The sequence below is a fragment of the Oncorhynchus nerka genome, linkage group LG22, assembly GCF_034236695.1.
Source record: "Oncorhynchus nerka isolate Pitt River linkage group LG22, Oner_Uvic_2.0, whole genome shotgun sequence".
Taxonomy (NCBI): Eukaryota; Metazoa; Chordata; class Actinopteri; order Salmoniformes; family Salmonidae; genus Oncorhynchus; species Oncorhynchus nerka.
Genome location: NC_088417.1, coordinates 85,290,028 through 85,315,309, shown reverse-complemented (window position 1 = coordinate 85,315,309; position 25,282 = coordinate 85,290,028). Strand labels below are relative to the sequence as shown.

The 25,282-nt window shown below is 50.2% G+C and overlaps 2 protein-coding genes across 3 annotated transcripts in view; both read left to right on the top strand.

Moving 5' to 3' along the window:
- LOC115105899 (tetratricopeptide repeat protein 28-like) overlaps positions 1-24,381 on the top strand; it is a 238,519-nt gene extending 214,138 nt beyond the window's left edge. The window contains exons 30-38 of one of the 2 annotated variants that reach the window (XM_065007504.1): positions 18,927-19,051; positions 19,643-19,720; positions 19,813-19,972; positions 20,090-20,166; positions 20,406-20,429; positions 20,547-20,676; positions 20,878-20,985; positions 21,149-21,794; positions 21,890-24,381. In XM_065007504.1, coding sequence (XP_064863576.1) covers positions 18,927-19,051; positions 19,643-19,720; positions 19,813-19,972; positions 20,090-20,166; positions 20,406-20,429; positions 20,547-20,676; positions 20,878-20,985; positions 21,149-21,794; positions 21,890-23,108 — 2,567 coding nt within the window. In that variant the 3' untranslated portion in view covers positions 23,109-24,381. The remainder of the gene's footprint in view (positions 1-18,926; positions 19,052-19,642; positions 19,721-19,812; positions 19,973-20,089; positions 20,167-20,405; positions 20,430-20,546; positions 20,677-20,877; positions 20,986-21,148; positions 21,795-21,889) is intronic. The other variant, XM_065007505.1, reaches the window with a different exon arrangement.
- Positions 24,382-24,950: 569 nt separating this feature from the next.
- LOC115105913 (phosphatidylinositol transfer protein beta isoform-like) overlaps positions 24,951-25,282 on the top strand; it is a 30,987-nt gene continuing 30,655 nt past the window's right edge. The window contains exon 1 of the mRNA XM_029628412.2: positions 24,951-25,027. Within this exon, the coding sequence (XP_029484272.1) occupies positions 25,008-25,027 (20 nt within the window). The 5' untranslated portion in view covers positions 24,951-25,007. The remainder of the gene's footprint in view (positions 25,028-25,282) is intronic.

Sequence of the window (25,282 nt, the reverse complement as noted above, 5' to 3'; positions counted from 1 at the left end):
CACACACACCCTTCTAACTGGGCGGGTTAGTACACACACACACCCTTCTAACTGGGCGGGTTAGTACACACACCCGTCTAACTGGGCGGGTTAGTACACACACACACCCGTCTAACTGGGCGGGTTAGTACACACACACACACACTTCTAACTGGGCGGGTTAGTACACACACACACACACCTAACTGGGCGGGTTAGTACACACACACACACACACACCCGTCTAACTGGGCGGGTTAGTACACACACACACACCCGTCTAACTGGGCGGGTTAGTACACACACACACACACTTCTAACTGGGCGGGTTAGTACACACACACACCCTTCTAACTGGGCAGGTTAGTACACACACACACCCTTCTAACTGGGCAGGTTAGTACACACACACACCCTTCTAACTGGGCGGGTTAGTATACACACACACCCGTCTAACTGGGCGGGTTAGTACACACACCCTTCTAACTGGGCGGGTTAGGACACACACACACACCCTTCTAACTGGGCGGGTTAGGACACACACACACACCCGTCTAACTGGGCGGGTTAGTACACACACACACACTTCTAACTGGGCGGGTTAGTACACACACCCGTCTAACTGGACAGGTTAGTACACACACACACACACACTTCTAACTGGGTGGGTTAGTACACACACACACCCTTCTAACTGGGCGGGTTAGTACACACACACACCCTTCTAACTGGGCAGGTTAGTACACACACACACCCTTCTAACTGGGCGGGTTAGTACACACACACACCCTTCTAACTGGGCGGGTTAGTACATACACCCTTCTAACTGGGCAGGTTAGTACACACTTCTCACACCCGTCTAACTGGACAGGTTAGTACACACACACACCCTTCTAACTGGGCGGGTTAGTACACACACACACACCCTTCTAACTGGGCGGGTTAGTACACACACACACCCTTCTAACTGGGCGGGTTAGTACACACACACACCCTTCTAACTGGGCGGGTTAGTACACACACACACCCTTCTAACTGGCCGGGTTAGTACACACACACACACCGGTCTAACTGGGCGGGTTAGTACACACACACACACACACTTCTAACTGGGCAGGTTAGTACACACACACACACACACTACTAACTGGGCGGGTTAGTACACACCCTTCTAACTGGGCGGGTTAGTACACACACACACACCCGTCTAACTGGGTGGGTTAGTACACACACACACACTTCTAACTGGGCGGGTTAGTACACACACACACCCTTCTAACTGGGCAGGTTAGTACACACACACACTTCTAACTGGGCGGGTTAGTACACACACCCTTCTAACTGGGCGTGTTAGTACACACACACACACCTTCTACCTGGGCGGGTTAGTACACACACACACCCTTCTAACTGGGCAGGTTAGTACACACACACACACCCTTCTAACTGGGCGGGTTAGTACACACACACCCTTCTAACTGGGCGGGTTAGTACACACACACACACACCCTTCTAACTGGGCGGGTTAGTACACACACACACCCTTCTAACTGGGCGGGTTAGTACACACACACACACCCTTCTAACTGGGCGGGTTAGTACACACACCCTTATAACTGGACAGGTTAGTACACACACCCTTCTAACTGGGTTAGTACACACACACACCCTTCTAACTGGGCGGGTTAGTATACACACCCTTCTACCTCGGCGGGTTAGTACACACACCCTTCTAACTGGACAGGTTAGTACACACACACACACACACTTCTAACTGGGCAGGTTAGTACACACACACACACCCTTCTAACTGGGCGGGTTAGTACACACACCCTTCTAACTGGGCGTGTTAGTACACACACCCTTCTAACTGGGCGGGTTAGTACACACACCCTTCTAACTGGACAGGTTAGTACACACACACCCTTCTAACTGGGCGGGTTAGTACACACACACACCCTTCTAACTGGGCAGGTTAGTACACACACACACTTTTCTAACTGGGCGGGTTAGTACACACACCCGTCTAACTGGACAGGTTAGTACACACACACACCCTTCTAACTGGGCAGGTTAGTACACACACACACACTTCTAACTGGGCGGGTTAGTACACACACACACACCCTTCTAACAGGGCGGGTTAGTACACACACACACACACCCGTCTAACTGGGCGGGTTAGTACACACACACACACCCTTCTAACTGGGCGGGTTAGTACACACACCCTTCTAACTGGGCGGGTTAGGACACACACACACACCTTCTAACTGGGTGGGTTAGTACACACACACACACTTCTAACTGGGCGGGTTAGTACACACACCTGTCTAACTGGACGGGTTAGTACACACACCCGTCTAACTGGACGGGTTAGTACACACACCCGTCTAACTGGACGGGTTAGTACACACACCCGTCTAACTGGACAGGTTAGTACACACACACACCCTTCTAACTGGGCGGGTTAGTACACACACACACACCCTTCTAACTGGGCGGGTTAGTACACACACACACCCTTCTAACTGGGCAGGTTAGTACACACACACACCCTTCTAACTGGGCGGGTTAGTACACACACACACCCTTCTAACTGGCCGGGTTAGTACACACACACACACCGGTCTAACTGGGCGGGTTAGTACACACACACACACACACACAATTCTAACTGGGCAGGTTAGTACACACACACACACACACACACACTCACACACACTACTAACTGGGCGGTTTAGTACACACACCCTTATAACTGGGCAGGTTAGTACACACACACACACCCGTCTAACTGTACACACACACACACTTCTAACTGGGCGGGTTAGTACACACACACACCCTTCTAACTGGGCAGGTTAGTACACACACACACACACACTTCTAACTGGGCGGGTTAGTACACACACCCTTCTAACTGGGCGGGTTAGTATACACACACACACCCGTCTAACTGGGCGGGTTAGTACACACACACACCCTTCTAACTGGCCGGGTTAGTACACACACACACACCGGTCTAACTGGGCGGGTTAGTACACACACACACACACACACTTCTAACTGGGCAGGTTAGTACACACACACACACACACACACACACACTACTAACTGGGCGGGTTAGTACACACACCCTTATAACTGGGCAGGTTAGTACACACACACACACCCGTCTAACTGGGCGGGTTAGTACACACACACACCCTTCTAACTGGGCAGGTTAGTACACACACACACACACACTTCTAACTGGGCGGGTTAGTACACACACCCTTCTAACTGGGCGGGTTAGTACACACACCCTTCTAACTGGGCGTGTTAGTACACACACACACCCTTCTAACTGGGCGGGTTAGTACACACACACACACTTCTAACTGGGCGGGTTAGTACACACACACACATTTCTAACTGGGCGGGTTAGTACACACACACACACTTCTAACTGGGCAGGTTAGTACACACACACACACTTCTAACTGGGCAGGTTAGTACACACACACACACACTTCTAACTGGGCGGGTTAGTACACACACCCTTATAACTGGACAGGTTAGTACACACACACCCTTCTAACTGGGCGGGTTAGTACACACACACACCCTTCTAACTGGGCGGGTTAGTATACACACCCTTCTACCTCGGCGGGTTAGTACACACACCCTTCTAACTGGACAGGTTAGTACACCCACACACACACTTCTAACTGGGCAGGTTAGTACACACACACACACCCTTCTAACTGGGCGGGTTAGTACACACACCCTTCTAACTGGGCGGGTTAGTACACACACCCTTCTAACTGGGCGGGTTAGTACACACACACACACCCGTCTAACTGGGCGGGTTAGTACACACACACACTTCTAACTGGGCGGGTTAGTACACACACACACACACACTTCTAACTGGGCGGGTTAGTACACACACACACATTTCTAACTGGGCGGGTTAGTACACACACACACACTTCTAACTGGGCGGGTTAGTACACACACACACACTTCTAACTGGGCAGGTTAGTACACACACACACACACACTTCTAACTGGGCAGGTTAGTACACACACACACACACTTCTAACTGGGCAGGTTAGTACACACTTCTAACTGGGCGGGTTAGTACACACACACACCACTTCTAACTGGGCGGGTTAGTACACACACACCCTTCTAACTGGGCGGGTTAGTACACACACACCCTTCTAACTGGGCGGGTTAGTACACACACCCGTCTAACTGGGCGGGTTAGTACACACACACACCCGTCTAACTGGGCGGGTTAGTACACACACACACACACTTCTAACTGGGCGGGTTAGTACACACACACACACACCTAACTGGGCGGGTTAGTACACACACCCGTCTAACTGGGCGGGTTAGTACACACACACACACACACCCGTCTAACTGGGCGGGTTAGTACACACACACACACCTTCTAACTGGGCGGGTTAGTACACACACACACACACTTCTAACTGGGCGGGTTAGTACACACACACACACACTTCTAACTGGGCGGGTTAGTACACACACACACCCTTCTAACTGGGCGGGTTAGTACACACACACACCCTTCTAACTGGGCGGGTTAGTACACACACACACACACACTTCTAACTGGGCGGGTTAGTACACACACACACCCTTCTAACTGGCCGGGTTAGTACACACACACACCCTTCTAACTGGGCAGGTTACACACACACACACACACTTCTAACTGGGCAGGTTAGTTCTAACTGGGCAGGTTAGTAGTACACACACCCTTATAACTGGGCAGGTTAGTACACACACTAACTAACTGGGCGGGTTAGTACACACCTTCTAACTGGGCACACACACCCTTCTAACTGGGCGGGTTAGTACACACACACACCCTTCTAACTGGGCGGGTTAGTACACACACCCTTCACACACACACACACTTCTAACTGGGCAGGTTAGTACACACACACACACCCTTCTAACTGGGCACACACACACACACACTTCTAACTGGGCGGGTTACACACACACACCCTTCTAACTGGGCAGGTTAGTACACACACACACACCTTCTAACTGGGCGGAGTTAGTACACACACCCTTCCGTCTAACTGGTGGGTTAGTACACACACACACACTTCTAACTGGGCGGGTTAGTACACACACACACACCCTTCTAACTGGGCAGGTTAGTACACACACACACACACACACACACACACACTTCTAACTGGGCGGGTTAGTACACACACACCCTTCTAACTGGGCGGGTTAGTACACACACACACACACACACTTCTAACTGGGCGGGTTAGTACACACACACCCTTCTAACTGGGCAGGTTAGTACACACACACACCTTCTAACTGGGCGGGTTAGTACACACACACACCCTTCTAACTGGGCGGGTTAGTACACACACACCCTTCTAACTGGGCAGGTTAGTACACACACACACACTTCTAACTGGGCGGGTTAGTACACACACCCTTCTAACTGGGCGGGTTAGTACACACACACACCATTTCTAACTGGGCGGGTTAGTACACACACACACCCTTCTAACTGGGCAGGTTAGTACACACACACACACTTCTAACTGGGCGGGTTAGTACACACACACACACACTTCTAACTGGGCGGGTTAGTACACCCTTCTAACTGGGCAGGTTAGTACACACACACCCTTCTAACTGGGCGGGTTAGTACACACACACACCTTCTAACTGGGCGGGTTAGTACACACACACACACCCGTACACACACACACCCTTCTAACTGGGCGGGTTAGTACACACACACCCTTCTAACTGGGCAGGTTAGTACACACACACACACACACACTTCTAACTGGGCGGGTTAGTACACACACCTTCTAACTGGGCGGGTTAGTACACACACACACCCTTCTAACTGGACAGGGTTAGTACACACACACACCCTTCTAACTGGGCGGGTTAGTACACACACACACACCCTTCTAACTGGGCGGGTTAGTACACACACACACATTTCTAACTGGGCGGGTTAGTACACACACACACACTTCTAACTGGGCGGGTTAGTACACACACACACACTTCTAACTGGGCAGGTTAGTACACACACACACACTTCTAACGGGTTAGTACACACACACACACTTCTAACTGGGCGGGTTACACACACACACACACTTCTAACTGGGGTTAGTACACACACACACACTTCTAACTGGGCAGGTTAGTACACACACACACCCTTCTAACTGGGCGGGTTAGTACACACACACACACCCTTCTAACTGGGCAGGTTAGTACACACACACACACTTCTAACTGGGCAGGTTAGTACACACACACTTCCTTCTAACTGGGCGGGTTAGTACACACACCCTTCTAACTGGGCGGGTTAGTACACACACACACCCTTCTAACTGGGCGGGTTAGTACACACACACCTTCTAACTGGGCGGGTTAGTACACACACACACACACTTCTAACTGGGCGGGTTAGTACACACACACACCCTTCTAACTGGGCAGGTTAGTACACACACACACTTCTAACTGGGCGGTTAGTTACACACACACACCACTTCTAACTGGGCGGGTTAGTACACACACACACACACTTCTAACTGGGCGGGTTAGTACACACACACACCCTTCTAACTGGGCGGGTTAGTACACACACACACCCTTCTAACTGGGCAGGTTAGTACACACACACACCCTTCTAACTGGGCGGGTTAGTACCCTTCTAACTGGGCGGGTTAGTACACACACACACACACTTCTAACTCTACCCTTCTAACTGGGCAGGTTAGTACACACACACACACCTTCTAACTGGGCGGGTTAGTACACACACACACACACCCTTCTAACTGGGCGGGTTAGTACACACACACACCCTTCTAACTGGGCGGGTTAGTACACACACACACCCTTCTAACTGGGCGGGTTAGTACACACACACACACACACACACACCCTTCTAACTGGGCGGGTTAGTACACACACACACCCTTCTAACTGGGCGGGTTAGTACACACACCTTCTAACTGGGCGGGTTAGTACACACACACACCCTTCTAACTGGGCGGGTTAGTACACACACCACTTCTAACTGGGCGGGTTAGTACACACACACACACCTTCTAACTGGGCGGGTTAGTACACACACACACACACACTTCTAACTGGGCAGGTTAGTACACACACACACACTTCTAACTGGGCAGGTTAGTACACACACACCACTTCTAACTGGGCAGGTTAGCACACACACACACACACTTCTAACTGGGCAGGTTAGTACACACACACACACCTTCTAACTGGGCGGGTTAGTACACACACACCCTTCTAACTGGGCGGGTTAGTACACACACACACTTCTAACTGGGCGGGTTAGTACACACCCTTCTAACTGGGCACACACACACACTTCTAACTGGGCAGGTTAGTACACACACACACACTTCTAACTGGGCAGGTTAGTACACACACACACTCTAACTGGGCGGGTTAGTACACACACCCTTCTAACTGGGCGGGTTAGTACACACACACACACCCTTCTAACTGGGCGGGTTAGTACACACACACACCCTTCTAACTGGGCGGGTTAGTACACACACACCCTTCTAACTGGGCGGGTTAGTACACACACACACACCTTCTAACTGGGCGGGTTAGTACACACACACACCCTTCTAACTGGGCAGGTTAGTACACACACACACACCCTTCTAACTGGGCGGGTTAGTACACACACACCCTTCTAACTGGGCGGGTTAGTACACACACACACCCTTCTAACTGGGCGGGTTAGTACACACACACACACCCTTCTAACTGGGCGGGTTAGTACACACACACACCTTCTAACTGGGCGGGTTAGTACACACACACACACACTTCTAACTGGGCGGGTTAGTCTTACCTAACTGGGCAGGTTAGTACACACACACCCTTCTAACTGGGCGGGTTAGTACACACACACACACCTTCTAACTGGGCGGGTTAGTACACACACACACCCTTCTAACTGGGCAGGTTAGTACACACACACACACACACACTTCTAACTGGGCGGGTTAGTACACACACACCCTTCTAACTGGGCAGGTTAGTACACACACACCCTTCTAACTGGGCAGGTTAGTACACACACACACCCTTCTAACTGGGCGGGTTAGTACACACACACACCCTTCTAACTGGGCGGGTTAGTACACACACACACCTTCTAACTGGGCGGGTTAGTACACACACACACACTTCTAACTGGGCAGGTTAGTACACACACACACACACTTCTAACTGGGCAGGTTAGTACACACACACACACACACTTCTAACTGGGCGGGTTAGTACACACACCCTTATAACTGGACAGGTTAGTACACACACACCCTTCTAACTGGGCGGGTTAGTACACACACACACCCTTCTAACTGGGCGGGTTAGTATACACACCCTTCTAACTCGGCGGGTTAGTACACACACTTCTAACTGGACAGGTTAGTACACACACACACACTTCTAACTGGGCAGGTTAGTACACACACACCCTTCTAACTGGGCGGGTTTACACACACACCTTCTAACTGGGCGGGTTAGTACACACACACACACCACTTCTAACTGGGCGGGTTAGTACACACACACCCTTCTAACTGGGCGGGTTAGTACACACACACACCACTTCTAACTGGGCAGGTTAGTACACACACACACACTTCTAACTGGGCGGGTTAGTACACACACACACCTTCTAACTGGGCGGGTTAGTACACACACACACACCCTTCTAACTGGGCAGGTTAGTACACACACACACACACTTCTAACTGGGCGGGTTAGTACACACACACACCCTTCTAACTGGGCGGGTTAGTACACACACACACACACCTTCTAACTGGGCGGGTTAGTACACACACCCTTCTAACTGGGCAGGTTAGTACACACACACACCCTTCTAACTGGGCAGGTTAGTACACACACACACCCTTCTAACTGGGCGGGTTAGTACACACACACACCTTCTAACTGGGCGGGTTAGTACACACCCTTCTAACTGGGCGGGTTAGTACACACACACACACCCTTCTAACTGGGCGGGTTAGTACACACACACACACTTCTAACTGGGCGGGTTAGTACACACACACACACACTTCTAACTGGGCAGGTTAGTACACACACACACCCTTCTAACTGGGCGGGTTAGTACACACACACCCTTCTAACTGGGCGGGTTAGTACACACACACACACACTTCTAACTGGGCAGGTTAGTACACACACACACCCTTCTAACTGGGCAGGTTAGTACACACACACACACCCTTCTAACTGGGCGGGTTAGTACACACACCCTTCTAACTGGGCAGGTTAGTACACACACACACCCTTCTAACTGGGCGGGTTAGTACACACACACACCCTTCTAACTGGGCGGGTTAGTACACACACCCTTCTAACTGGGCAGGTTAGTACACACACACACCCTTCTAACTGGGCAGGTTAGTACACACACACACACCTTCTAACTGGGCGGGTTAGTACATACACACACCTTCTAACTGGGCGGGTTAGTACACACACCCTTCTAACTGGGCAGGTTAGTACACACACACACTTCTAACTGGGCGGGTTAGTACACACACACACCCTTCTAACTGGGCAGGTTAGTACACACACACACCCTTCTAACTGGGCGGGTTAGTACACACACACCCTTCTAACTGGGCAGGTTAGTACACACACACACCCTTCTAACTGGGCGGGTTAGTATACACACACACCCTTCTAACTGGGCGGGTTAGTACACACACACACCCTTCTAACTGGGCGGGTTAGTACACACACACACCCTTCTAACTGGGCGGGTTAGTACACACACACACACCCTTCTAACTGGGCGGGTTAGTACACACACACACCTTCTAACTGGGCGGGTTAGTACACACACACACACTTCTAACTGGGTGGGTTAGTACACACACACACACTTCTAACTGGGCAGGTTAGTACACACACACACCCTTCTAACTGGGCAGGTTAGTACACACACACACACACTTCTAACTGGGCGGGTTAGTACACACACACCTTCTAACTGGGCGGGTTAGTACACACACACACACCTTCTAACTGGGCGGGTTAGTACACACACACACCCTTCTAACTGGGCAGGTTAGTACACACACACACACCCTTCTAACTGGGCGGGTTAGTACACACACACCCTTCTAACTGGGCGGGTTAGTACACACACACACACTTCTAACTGGGCGGGTTAGTACACACACACACCCTTCTAACTGGGCGGGTTAGTACACACACACACACCCTTCTAACTGGGCGGGTTAGTACACACCCTTATAACTGGACAGGTTACACACACACACCCTTCTAACTGGGCGGGTTAGTACACACACACACACACCTTCTAACTGGGCGGGTTAGTACACACCCTTCTACACACACCCTTCTAACTGGACAGGTTAGTACACACACACACACTTCTAACTGGGCAGGTTAGTACACACACACACACCCTTCTAACTGGGCAGGTTAGTACACACACCCTTCTAACTGGGCGGGTTAGTACACACACACCCTTCTAACTGGGCGGGTTAGTACACACACACACCCTTCTAACTGGGCGGGTTAGTACACACACACACCCTTCTAACTGGGCAGGTTAGTACACACACACACTTTTCTAACTGGGCGGGTTAGTACACACACCCGTCTAACTGGACAGGTTAGTACACACACACACCCTTCTAACTGGGCGGGTTAGTACACACACACACCCTTCTAACTGGGCAGGTTAGTACACACACACACCCTTCTAACTGGGTGGGTTAGTACACACACACACCCTTCTAACTGGGCGGGTTAGTACACACACACCCTTCTAACTGGGCGGGTTAGTACACACACACACTTCTAACTGGGCGGGTTAGTACACACACCCTTCTAACTGGGCGGGTTAGTACACACACACACACCTTCTAACTGGGCGGGTTAGTACACACACACACCCTTCTAACTGGGCGGGTTAGTACACACACACACCCTTCTAACTGGGCGGGTTAGTACACACACACACCCTTCTAACTGGGCGGGTTAGTACACACACACACACACCTTCTAACTGGGCGGGTTAGTACACACACACACACACCCTTCTAACTGGGCGGGTTAGTACACACACCCTTCTAACTGGGCGGGTTAGTACACACACCCTTCTAACTGGACAGGTTAGTACACACACACCCTTCTAACTGGGCGGGTTAGTACACACACACACCCTTCTAACTGGGCGGGTTAGTACACACACCCTTCTAACTGGGCGGGTTAGTACACACACCCTTCTAACTGGACAGGTTAGTACACACACACACCCTTCTAACTGGGCAGGTTAGTACACACACACACCCTTCTAACTGGGCGGGTTAGTACACACACACACCCTTCTAACTGGGTGGGTTAGTACACACACACACACCCTTCTAACTGGGGGTTAGGTTAGTACACACACACACCCTTCTAACTGGGCAGGTTAGTACACACACACCTTCTAACTGGGCGGGTTAGTACACACACACACACCCTTCTAACTGGACAGGTTAGTACACACACACACACCCTTCTAACTGGGCGGGTTAGTACACACACACACCCTTCTAACTGGGCAGGTTAGTACACACACACACCCTTCTAACTGGGCGGGTTAGTACACACACACACCCTTCTAACTGGGCGGGTTAGTACACACACACACACCCTTCTAACTGGGCGGGTTAGTACACACACACACCCTTCTAACTGGGCGGGTTAGTACACACACACACCCTTCTAACTGGGCGGGTTAGTACACACACACACACACCCTTCTAACTGGGCGGGTTAGTACACACACCCTTCTAACTGGGCGTGTTAGTACACACACACACACCCGTCTACCTGGGCGGGTTAGTACACACACACACCCTTCTAACTGGGCAGGTTAGTACACACACCCTTCTAACTGGGGGTTAGTACACACACACACCCTTCTAACTGGGCAGGTTAGTACACACACACACACACCCTTCTAACTGGGCAGGTTAGTACACACACACACACACACCCGTCTACCTGGGCGGGTTAGTACACACACACACCCTTCTAACTGGGCAGGTTAGTACACACACACACACCCTTCTAACTGGGCGGGTTAGTACACACACACCCTTCTAACTGGGCGGGTTAGTACACACACACACACCCTTCTAACTGGGCGGGTTAGTACACACACACACACACCCTTCTAACTGGGCGGGTTAGTACACACACACACCCTTCTAACTGGGCGGGTTAGTACACACACCCTTATAACTGGACAGGTTAGTACACACACACCCTTCTAACTGGGCGGGTTAGTACACACACACACCCTTCTAACTGGGCGGGTTAGTATACACACCCTTCACACACACACCCTTCTAACTGGACAGGTTAGTACACACACACACACACTTCTAACTGGGCAGGTTAGTACACACACACACACCCTTCTAACTGGGCGGGTTAGTACACACACCCTTCTAACTGGGCGTGTTAGTACACACACCCTTCTAACTGGGCGGGTTAGTACACACACACCCTTCTAACTGGGCGGGTTAGTACACACACACACCCTTCTAACTGGGCAGGTTAGTACACACACACACACCTTTTCTAACTGGGCGGGTTAGTACACACACCCTTCTAACTGGACAGGTTAGTACACACACACACACCCTTCTAACTGGGCGGGTTAGTACACACACACACCCTTCTAACTGGGCAGGTTAGTACACACACACACCCTTCTAACTGGTACACACACACGGGTTAGTACACACACACACCCTTCTAACTGGGCGGGTTAGTACACACACACACACCCTTCTAACTGGGCGGGTTAGTACACACACACACCCTTCTAACTGGGCAGGTTAGTACACACACACACCCTTCTAACTGGGCGGGTTAGTACACACACACACCCTTCTAACTGGGCGGGTTAGTACACACACACACCCTTCTAACTGGGCGGGTTAGTACACACACACACCCTTCTAACTGGGCGGGTTAGTACACACACACACCCTTCTAACTGGGCGGGTTAGTACACACACCCTTCTAACTGGGCAGGTTAGTACACACTTCACACACCCTTCTAACTGGGCGGGTTAGTACACACACACACCCTTCTAACTGGGCAGGTTAGTACACACACACCCTTCTAACTGGGCGGGTTAGTACACACACACCCTTCTAACTGGGCGGGTTAGTACACACCCTTCACCCACACACACCCTTCTAACTGGACAGGTTAGTACACACACACACACCTTCTAACTGGGCAGGTTAGTACACACACACACCCTTCTAACTGGGCGGGTTAGTACACACACCCTTCTAACTGGGCGGTTAGTACACACACACACACCCTTCTAACTGGGCGGGTTAGTACACACACACCCTTCTAACTGGGCAGGTTAGTACACACACACACCCTTCTAACTGGGCAGGTTAGTACACACACACACTTTTCTAACTGGGCGGGGTACACACACCCGTCTAACTGGACAGGTTAGTACACACACACACCCTTCTAACTGGGCGGGTTAGTACACACACACACCCTTCTAACTGGGCAGGTTAGTACACACACACACCCTTCTAACTGGGTGGGTTAGTACACACACACACCCTTCTAACTGGGCGGGTTAGTACACACACACACCCTTCTAACTGGGCGGGTTAGTACACACACACACCCTTCTAACTGGGCGGGTTAGTACACACACACACCCTTCTAACTGGGCGGGTTAGTACACACACACACACCCTTCTAACACACCCTTCTAACTGGGCGGTTAGTACACACACACACACCCGGGTTTCTAACTGGGCAGGTTAGTACACACACACACACCCTTCTAACTGGGCGGGTTAGTACACACACACCCTTCTAACTGGGCGGGTTAGTACACACACACACACCCTTCTAACTGGGCGGGTTAGTACACACCCTTCACACACACACCCTTCTAACTGGACAGGTTAGTACACACACACCCTTCTAACTGGGCGGGTTAGTACACACACACACCCTTCTAACTGGGCGGGTTAGTATACACACCCTTCTACCTCGGCGGGTTAGTACACACACCCTTCTAACTGGACAGGTTAGTACACACACACACACACTTCTAACTGGGCAGGTTAGTACACACACACACACCCTTCTAACTGGGCGGGTTAGTACACACACCCTTCTAACTGGGCGTGTTAGTACACACACCCTTCTAACTGGGCGGGTTAGTACACACACCCTTCTAACTGGACAGGTTAGTACACACACACACCCTTCTAACTGGGCAGGTTAGTACACACACACACTTTTCTAACTGGGCGGGTTAGTACACACACCCGTCTAACTGGACAGGTTAGTACACACACACACACCCTTCTAACTGGGCGGGTTAGTACACACACACACCCTTCTAACTGGGCAGGTTAGTACACACACACACCCTTCTAACTGGGTGGGTTAGTACACACACACACCCTTCTAACTGGGCGGGTTAGTACACACACACACACCCTTCTAACTGGGCGGGTTAGTACACACACACACCCTTCTAACTGGGCGGGTTAGTACACACACACACCCTTCTAACTGGGCGGGTTAGTACACACACACACCCTTCTAACTGGGCGGGTTAGTACACACACACACCCTTCTAACTGGGCGGGTTAGTACACACACACACACACCCTTCTAACTGGGCGGGTTAGTACACACACCCTTCTAACTGGGCGGGTTAGTACACACACCCTTCTAACTGGACAGGTTAGTACACACACACCCTTCTAACTGGGCGGGTTAGTACACACACACACCCTTCTAACTGGGCAGGTTAGTACACACACACACTTTTCTAACTGGGCGGGTTAGTACACACACACCCTTCTAACTGGGCGGGTTAGTACACACACACACCCTTCTAACTGGGCGGGTTAGTACACACACACACCCTTCTAACTGGGCAGGTTAGTACACACACACACCCTTCTAACTGGGTGGGTTAGTACACACACACACCCTTCTAACTGGGCGGGTTAGTACACACACACACACCCTTCTAACTGGGCGGGTTAGTACACACACACACCCTTCTAACTGGGCGGGTTAGTACACACACACACACACCCTTCTAACTGGGCAGGTTAGTACACACACCCTTCTAACTGGACAGGTTAGTACACACACACCCTTCTAACTGGGCGGGTTAGTACACACACACACCCTTCACTGGGGTTAGTACACACCCTTCTAACTGGGCGGGTTAGTACACACACCCTTCTAACTGGGCAGGTTAGTACACACACCCTTCTAACTGGACAGGTTAGTACACACACACACCCTTCTAACTGGGCAGGTTAGTACACACACACACACCCTTCTAACTGGTACACACACCCTTCTAACGGGTTAGTACACACACACACCCTTCTAACTGGGCCCTTCTAACTGGCGGTTAGTACACACACACACCCTTCTAACTGGGCAGGTTAGTACACACACACACCCTTCTAACTGGGCGGGTTAGTACACACACACACCCTTCTAACTGGGCAGGTTAGTACACACACACACCCTTCTAACTGGGCGGGTTAGTACACACACACACCCTTCTAACTGGGCGGGTTAGTACACACACACACCCTTCTAACTGGGCGGGTTAGTACACACACACACCCTTCTAACTGGGCGGGTTAGTACACACACACACCCTTCTAACTGGGCGGGTTAGTACACACACCCTTCTAACTGGGCAGGTTAGTACACACTTCTCACACCCGTCTACCTGGGCGGGTTAGTACACACACACACCCTTCTAACTGGGCAGGTTAGTACACACACACACACCCTTCTAACTGGGCGGGTTAGTACACACACACCCTTCTAGTACACACACACACCCTTCTAACTGGGCGGGTTAGTACACACACACACACCCTTCTAACTGGGCGGGTTAGTACACACACACCCTTCTAACTGGGCGGGTTAGTACACACACCCTTCTAACTGGGCGGGTTAGTACACACACCCTTCTAACTGGGCGTGTTAGTACACACACACACACCCGTCTACCTGGGCGGGTTAGTACACACACACACACCCTTCTAACTGGGCAGGTTAGTACACACACACACACACCCTTCTAACTGGGCGGGTTAGTACACACACACCCTTCTAACTGGGCGGGTTAGTACACACACACACACCCTTCTAACTGGGCGGGTTAGTACACACACACACCCTTCTAACTGGGCGGGTTAGTACACACACACACACCCTTCTAACTGGGCGGGTTAGTACACACACCCTTATAACTGGACAGGTTAGTACACACACACCCTTCTAACTGGGCGGGTTAGTACACACACACACCCTTCTAACTGGGCAGGTTAGTACACACACACACTTTTCTAACTGGGCGGGTTAGTACACACACCCGTCTAACTGGACAGGTTAGTACACACACACACACCCTTCTAACTGGGCGGGTTAGTACACACACACACCCTTCTAACTGGGCAGGTTAGTACACACACACACCCTTCTAACTGGGTGGGTTAGTACACACACACACCCTTCTAACTGGGCGGGTTAGTACACACACACACACCCTTCTAACTGGGCGGGTTAGTACACACACACACCCTTCTAACTGGGCGGGTTAGTACACACACACACCCTTCTAACTGGGCGGGTTAGTACACACACACACCCTTCTAACTGGGCGGGTTAGTACACACACACACCCTTCTAACTGGGCGGGTTAGTACACACACACACCCTTCTAACTGGGCGGGTTAGTACACACACACACACACCCTTCTAACTGGGCGGGTTAGTACACACACACACCCTTCTAACTGGGCGGGTTAGTACACACACACACACCCTTCTAACTGGGCGGGTTAGTACACACACCCTTATAACTGGACAGGTTAGTACACACACACCCTTCTAACTGGGCGGGTTAGTACACACACACACCCTTCTAACTGGGCGGGTTAGTATACACACCCTTCTACCTCGGCGGGTTAGTACACACACCCTTCTAACTGGACAGGTTAGTACACACACACACACACTTCTAACTGGGCAGGTTAGTACACACACACACACCCTTCTAACTGGGCAGGTTAGTACACACACCCTTCTAACTGGGCGTGTTAGTACACACACCCTTCTAACTGGGCGGGTTAGTACACACACCCTTCTAACTGGACAGGTTAGTACACACACACCCTTCTAACTGGGCGGGTTATTACACACACACACCCTTCTAACTGGGCAGGTTAGTACACACACACACTTTTCTAACTGGGCGGGTTAGTACACACACCCGTCTAACTGGACAGGTTAGTACACACACACACCCTTCTAACTGGGCGGGTTAGTACACACACACACCCTTCTAACTGGGCAGGTTAGTACACACACACACCCTTCTAACTGGGTGGGTTAGTACACACACACACCCTTCTAACTGGGCGGGTTAGTACACACACACACCCTTCTAACTGGGCGGGTTAGTACACACACACACCCTTCTAACTGGGCGGGTTAGTACACACACACACCCTTCTAACTGGGCGGGTTAGTACACACACACACACACCCTTCTAACTGGGCGGGTTAGTACACACACCCTTCTAACTGGGCGTGTTAGTACACACACACACACCCTTCTAACTGGGCGGGTTAGTACACACACCCTTATAACTGGACAGGTTAGTACACACACACCCTTCTAACTGGGCGGGTTTGTACACACACACCCTTCTAACTGGGCGGGTTAGTACACACACACACCCTTCTATCTGGGCGGGTTAGTATACACACCCTTCTACCTCGGCGGGTTAGTACACACACCCTTCTAACTGGACAGGTTAGTACACACACACACACACTTCTAACTGGGCAGGTTAGTACACACACACACACCCTTCTAACTGGGCGGGTTAGTACACACACCCTTCTAACTGGGCGTGTTAGTACACACACCCTTCTAACTGGGCGGGTTAGTACACACACCCTTCTAACTGGACAGGTTAGTACACACACACACCCTTCTAACTGGGCAGGTTAGTACACACACACACTTTTCTAACTGGGCGGGTTAGTACACACACCCGTCTAACTGGACAGGTTAGTACACACACACACCCTTCTAACTGGGCGGGTTAGTACACACACACACCCTTCTAACTGGGCAGGTTAGTACACACACACACCCTTCTAACTGGGTGGGTTAGTACACACACACACCCTTCTAACTGGGCGGGTTAGTACACACACACACACCCTTCTAACTGGGCGGGTTAGTACACACACACACACCCTTCTAACTGGGCGGGTTAGTACACACACACACCCTTCTAACTGGGCGGGTTAGTACACACACACACCCTTCTAACTGGGCGGGTTAGTACACACACACACCCTTCTAACTGGGCGGGTTAGTACACACACACACCCTTCTAACTGGGCGGGTTAGTACACACACACACCCTTCTAACTGGGCGGGTTAGTACACACACACACCCTTCTAACTGGGCGGGTTAGTACACACACACACCCTTCTAACTGGGCGGGTTAGTACACACACACACACACCCTTCTAACTGGGCGGGTTAGTACACACACCCTTCTAACTGGGCAGGTTAGTACACACTTCTCACACCCGTCTAACTGGACAGGTTAGTATGGTATACACACATACACGCATGATCACACATTACATCAGCTGATGTAAAAAGGGCTTTATAAATACATTTGATTGATTTATTGACATGATTCACTCCTCTTCCTGTTTTCTCTCAGGCTTCATGTTGATTGGCTGTGATGTGAAGCTGAACAGCCCCTCGTCTCTGATTGGCCAGGCCCTGGCAGAGATCCTCCAATATCCTGAGAGAGCTAGAGATGCCCTGAGAGTTATACTGCACCTGGTAACAAACATGCACAACATCACCTGGTAACAAACATGCACAACATCACCTGGTAACAAACATGCACAACATCACCTGGTCACAAACATGCACAACATCACCTGGTCACAAACATGCACAACATCACCTGGTCACAAACATGCACAACATCACCTGGTCACAAACATGCACAACATCACCTGGTCACAAACATGCACAACATCACCTGGTCACAAACATGCACAACATCACCTGGTCACAAACATGCACAACATCACCTGGTCACAAACATGCACAACATCACCTGGTCACAAACATGCACAACATCACCTGGTCACAAACATGCACAACATCACCTGGTCACAAACATGCACAACATCACCTGGTCACAAACACAAACATGCACAACATCACCTGGTCACAAACATGCACAACATCACCTGGTCACAAACATGCACAACATCACCTGGTCACAAACATGCACAACATCACCTGGTCACAAACATGCACAACATCACCTGGTCACAAACATTTGCCATATTGCCTATGTCTATTCAAGAGACTTTAAAGAGCCTTGCCAAATAATGTGATTTCTTTCCCTTCATCCCTCAGGTTGAGAAGTCTCTCCAGCGTATACAGAGTCATCAGAGTAACGCCATGTACACCTCGCAGCAGAGCGTGGAGAATAAGGTGTGTTTTCATATGTGTGTGTGTGCTCGGCATCTTTACTTCGGTGAAATGTCTTCAGGTATTTGGTTATTCTGTGTTTTATATGAACCCAGGTTGGTGGGGTCCCGGGATGGCAGGCCCTGCTGTCAGCTGTGGGGTTCCGGTTAGACTGTTCTGGTACCGGCAGTGGTCTCCCCGCTTCTGTCTTCTTCCCTACGGCTGACCCTGGAGACCGGCTGCAGCTCTGCAGCACCACCCTGCAGTCACTACTCGGTAACCTAGCAATTTAGGAGTGAATCAATCAATTAACCAATCAGACTGTCAGCACAGCACTATACTCTAGATCCAACATGGTAATCAGTCAGTCCATCAATCCTCTCTGTCGTCCAGGTCTGCCTCATGCAGCCTTCCAGGCTCTCTGTAAACTGGTCACTGCTGCTGAGATTGGAGACCAGCTCATCAACAAGGTAGGCCTCAATGCACACTGATTCATTTGCATGCTGTATGCTTTATTTGATTATACCTATGATGAGCCTGGCAATATTTGCATGGGGTCAATATCATCATAACCTGAGTCATTTTTATGGCTGATAAACAGTGGTGGTCCCTGCATGGTGTTCATTAACAAGGCCTGTTGCTTTCTAATGTTCTGTTCCTAACAGTTTAAGTCCTCTCTCGCTCTCTCCCTCTTACCCACCACTTGAAGGCTGTTAAGTATATGGTGGGAATGGTAAGTTGTGTGTTGCTTTCTAGCATGAGAAACTCATACTGAGACAAAAAAGGGGGGCAGGGCAGAAATTATAGTGCGATAATATGCTGCGAATAACTTACCTCTCCCGGTCTCCAGCTTCACCAGGTATTGTTTCAGCAGCAGTCATGTGACAAGGAGCTGGAGTTCTCATTGGCTCCCATCCAGGTGTCCATTAGTGTCCAGCTGTGGAGACTTCCTGGTTGTCATGAGTTCCTGGCTGCGCTGGGTGAGTCTGTCATCACTGTACTGAGAGTTGGATATATAATAGCAGAGGTTTTTCCCTTCTCATTTTTAGACCGCCAGTGTGGGTGACCGACTAGGTTTTGAATCCAGGTCTCCTTTATGTCACAAGACTGTGTTAGCCCATTGAGCTAAAGCCTAGACGTTTGGTGTGTGTCATTATTTTCCCTTCTCTGTTTCCCTGCAGGTTTTGACCTGTGTGAGGCAGGACAGGAGGAGGTGCTATTGAAGACTGGTAAACAGGCTAGCAGACGGACCATGCACTTTGCTCTGCAGTCTCTACTAGCACTGTTTGGTAAGAGTCTCCAAGCCCTCTCTCTTAACTCTACATTGTTATGTATGTTAGTTACATAGTCTGGCATCCAGACTTCAAGTAAAACATTCCTATACTTGCATTGTGTTTCACCATTTCATCTTACCTCTGTCTCACCTGTCCATCTTGTCCTCTCTCCCTGCAGACTCTACGGAGCTGCCCAAACGCCTCAGCCTGGACAGCTCTTCCTCTCTTGAGTCTCTCTCCTCCTCCCAGTGTGCCTCCCACTCCCTCCCTCTCTCCCTCCCCCTCAACCTTCCCCAGCCTCCCTTCTCTCCCCCACTTGGCGGCGCAGACGGTCTCTCCTGTGACGCCATCTCCCTCTACAGCCTCAGCTCACTCACCTCCTCTCTCAGCTTCCTGTCTCGCCCCGAACCCGCAGGAAGTGATGTCATCAGCCAGCGCTCACGGCAACAGGAACTGGAGCGGCACCGCGGAGGAGCGGGGTTATTTGCCTCGCACCGACACACAGGAGGCATGTGGAGAAACAGATTAACAAATCACAGAGGAGGAGGAGGGACAGAGGGGGAGGAACAGGAGGAGTATGAAGGCTTCTCCATCATCAGCAGTGAACCTCTGGGGGGAGGAGGGGGGAGGGAGTGTGACACCTTACCCCTCCCTGGGGGATACAGACACCTTAGAGGAGCGGGGAGGGGAGACGTGGTGGGGAGAGGGTACCCCGTCTCAGTCTCCTCCAAGGGGAGTGTCAGCACTCCCACCTCACCGCTCAAAGTCCCTCTGCCGCCCCTGGCCATACCCCCCAGCCCTAACACACAAGCTAAGTCCCAGGGGTAAGTTGTTGCTTTTTAACTGTTTGCTTCAACTGTTTGCCTCTTGACCTACTTGTCACATCAAATGAACCATCTCTCCCCCCTCTCCTCACCAGCTCTCAGAGCGTGTCTAAAGGTCAGCTGGTCAGTACAGAGGCGGTGCTCTCTGAGTCTGACCAGTCCAGTACAGAGACAGACAGCACCGTCAAGTCCCAGGAAGACAAGCCTCCCCCCACCCCTCTGGACCCCCAGGAGCTGGCCAGCAGGATCCTGTCAGAGACCCAAAGCCACATGCAGGCTGTGGAGAGCCTCCAGAGGGGGAGGACGGGAAGGGCAGGCAACGGAGGAGGGGAGGAGGGGTTAAGGGGACCAGAACGTAGACCCTCCTGCACCTCAGCCCGTCTGACCCCCGCCGCAGGGGGTTTGGGCTTCCGTTCGTCTGAGACCAGCGCTTTCAGCAGACCCAGTAGTAGAGCCAGCCTACAGGCCCGGGCTTCACCTCTCTCACCACTCCCTTCCCCCCTCTCCACGCCTCTTCTCTCCACAAGGTCCAAACCACCCTCTCGTTCCTCATCCTTACAGAAGATCAGCTCCGGCTACAACAGCCCGACCCTATCCTCCCGCTCTCCCTCCCTCTCTTTCTCTCACCCCAACCCCTCGCCCTCCAGAACCCCAGACCCCCACATCCAGGCGCAGCTCAGACATAAATACCCTAGCTCCCCTTATACCCCACACATCTCACACTCCCCCAATAGCATCTCCATCTCCCCCAGCTCAGGCCACCCTTCCCCAGTCGGAAGCTTCCCATCCTTGGCTGCATCCCCAGTCCTCTCCCTGGCCCCTTCCCCTGCCCTCTCTTTCTCCTCCACAGGTTCCACTTCTGCCCGCTCCAGCCCGGCCGAAACCCCAGACCTGGGCCGGTTGAAACGGGCAGGCCTTGTGGACGAGAGGGTACAGGCCATCCACAACCTGAAGACCTTCTGGTCCAACGCCACCCAGAGGCAGGAGGTTCCCGGCCCAGGCAGGGTGCTCCGAGGTGGTGGGAAGAAGATGAGCACGGTCCAGAAAGATGTCCTGGGGCTCCTTCACCTCTCTCCAAGACATGGATCCACCAACCAGAACCAGGACACTGAAGGGCCCCAGAGCCCTACCAACCCACCTGATGGACACAAGAAGCTGGTTTCAAAACCGCCAGTGGTGCTTCCTCCTCATACTGCTACTGACTCCTTTTTGGGAGGTAGTCCCGGAGCACCCCCACACCCTGTCAGACTGCCCTCGGGGAAAGGCTTCAAGTTCCCCTCGCCTGGGAAGTTCTTCCCCTCCTCTAAATGCTGAGAGTGGTTAGAGACTCTTAATGGATAGAGATCTGCTCCTGACTCTTGAGGCTCTTCTAGTGGATTATGCTAGCTGGGCTGTGTGCTATGAAAGGGACTGAACCTTACACTAGCAAGAAGGCCAAATGGGGACAACCAAAACTGAAGTTCTTATTTGCATTAGTTAAATAGAAAGTGGGAATGGGACACTTTGCAGTGACTGACTGCCCCCTAGTGGAGAGGAAAGGAAGGACAGAGCAGGGACAGGTCATAAAGGAGAAGAGTGCAATCACCCTGAAGGACAGAGCAGGGACAGGTCATAAAGGAGAAGAGTGCAATCACCCTGAAGAACAGAGGGGGACAGACTGGACTCTGTATAACTCTGGGTTGAAATCTGCCTGAGATTCCTCACTGACATGTAGTCCCCTTGCCTCCTCCTACACTGTAAAGACACTTTGATACATGCAGACTGTTAGAATGACTGAAAATACCAATATGGTGTTTCTATTTTTTACCTAAAACGCTTGCTGTTTGCGAAAGTCAATAAAATGCTCAATGGAATTGTTTTAATTCTGATTTATTTGAATATAATTATTGTGAATTGTTATTACCAAGGTTCGTAACTGTTATTATCGTTATTATGTTTTGTAAATTAAATCCTGTGCTTTGTAATCAGTATTACGTGTTTTTATATATTAAGAAGGAAACGGTGCACAAAAATAAATAAAAACATTTAATATTTTTATTGAAGTTTTGAAAAGGCACATGAGACAATTTCTTTGTAAAGTAAGTGTTAGTCTGAAAGCATGAAATATATTGCTATTCAATGTTTCAATGTCTTTTTAACGCACACTTTTTTTGCACCAGTGGACCCTTGTTTAAGATGCACTATGCAGAAATCACTCTGCCATTTCCTGGTTGCTAAAATTCTAATAGTTCTGCTTATTTCAGTTTAGTGTAGAGATGTATAGTGTACAGAATCATTGTACCATCTAAACTGCTGTGAGATATCTTTTCCATAACCAAAAATATTGTATTTTCAGCTGTTTGAAAATGGTATACAAAACTGAAAGTAAAAGATGGAAAAACAAAATGTTAAACCGGGGAGCATAGAAATTAGCGCACATAGAACATATACAGCTTCTTAGACTTGCTTTCAATGAATGACAGATCTATAACTTCCATTTCTATGTGGATTTGGTCGGGTTGCCGAAAAGTTACATATTGCAGCTTTAAACATGCATCTCAGTTCCTTCCCAGTAAAATAATTGAAATAAAGGTTTACTCTCTTGTCAGCTTGTAATGGTTTATGAAGAGGGATGTTACTGACTGCAGGGACTTTTATCTTCTTGATCAGGACTGAACCCTCAACCATGACATTTTTTTCTAGTGTGATCAACTTTATAGACTATATAATAAGAACTTGAACAAGCTTGCCATATCAGTAAGAGATTGAATGGGATGTATCTGTGATGATACTTGTTGGAGGTGAGGACTTAGCTGATGAAATCCTGGTTCTTTAGAGCAAAATCCACCTACAGATTTTCGTTATGGAAATTTAATAATTGCATTATCAATATTGAGATAGTGAAATAGTTTTAGAAAAGTACTCTCCACCTGTACTGTCATTTGAAAAGTATATTGTTCAGAAAAACTTTTAATTGTTATGGTTCGAACCAGAGCCATATATCACACACATATTACAATCGAACATGTTATTGATCACGAAGAATACCTAAACGTATTCATGGTCCCATCCATATCCATTCTACATACCACCTCGCCTCACTGGTGCACAGTTTGCAAGGTGTGCAAGTTCAGACCAATCGAAGACTTTCGTGTCGTGGGCGGTAAACAATTTGTTGTTGATCATTTCGGATGACGTCTACAGCCTTGCGCAGCCGCAGCCCGGTAGGAGAAGATGGTGCTTATCAAGGAATAGTGAGTTGAAGTATTTGAAATCTAATTTCGTCGTATATTACTATACAATGTATTGAGTCGATGTGGCAATACTTTAAAATAACATTTGTTGTTGTTTCATGTCAGTGTATTTCCGGAAGATGAGAGGAAATTGTGAGCGTTCTGGTCCTGGTGGGTCGGGATGTGGATTCATGATACCGGTGTTTAGGCCTAGACAGCAGCGATAGCTAGCTAGGTTTCTAGCATGCTAGCTTTGAATGAATCTTAATGGAGGAA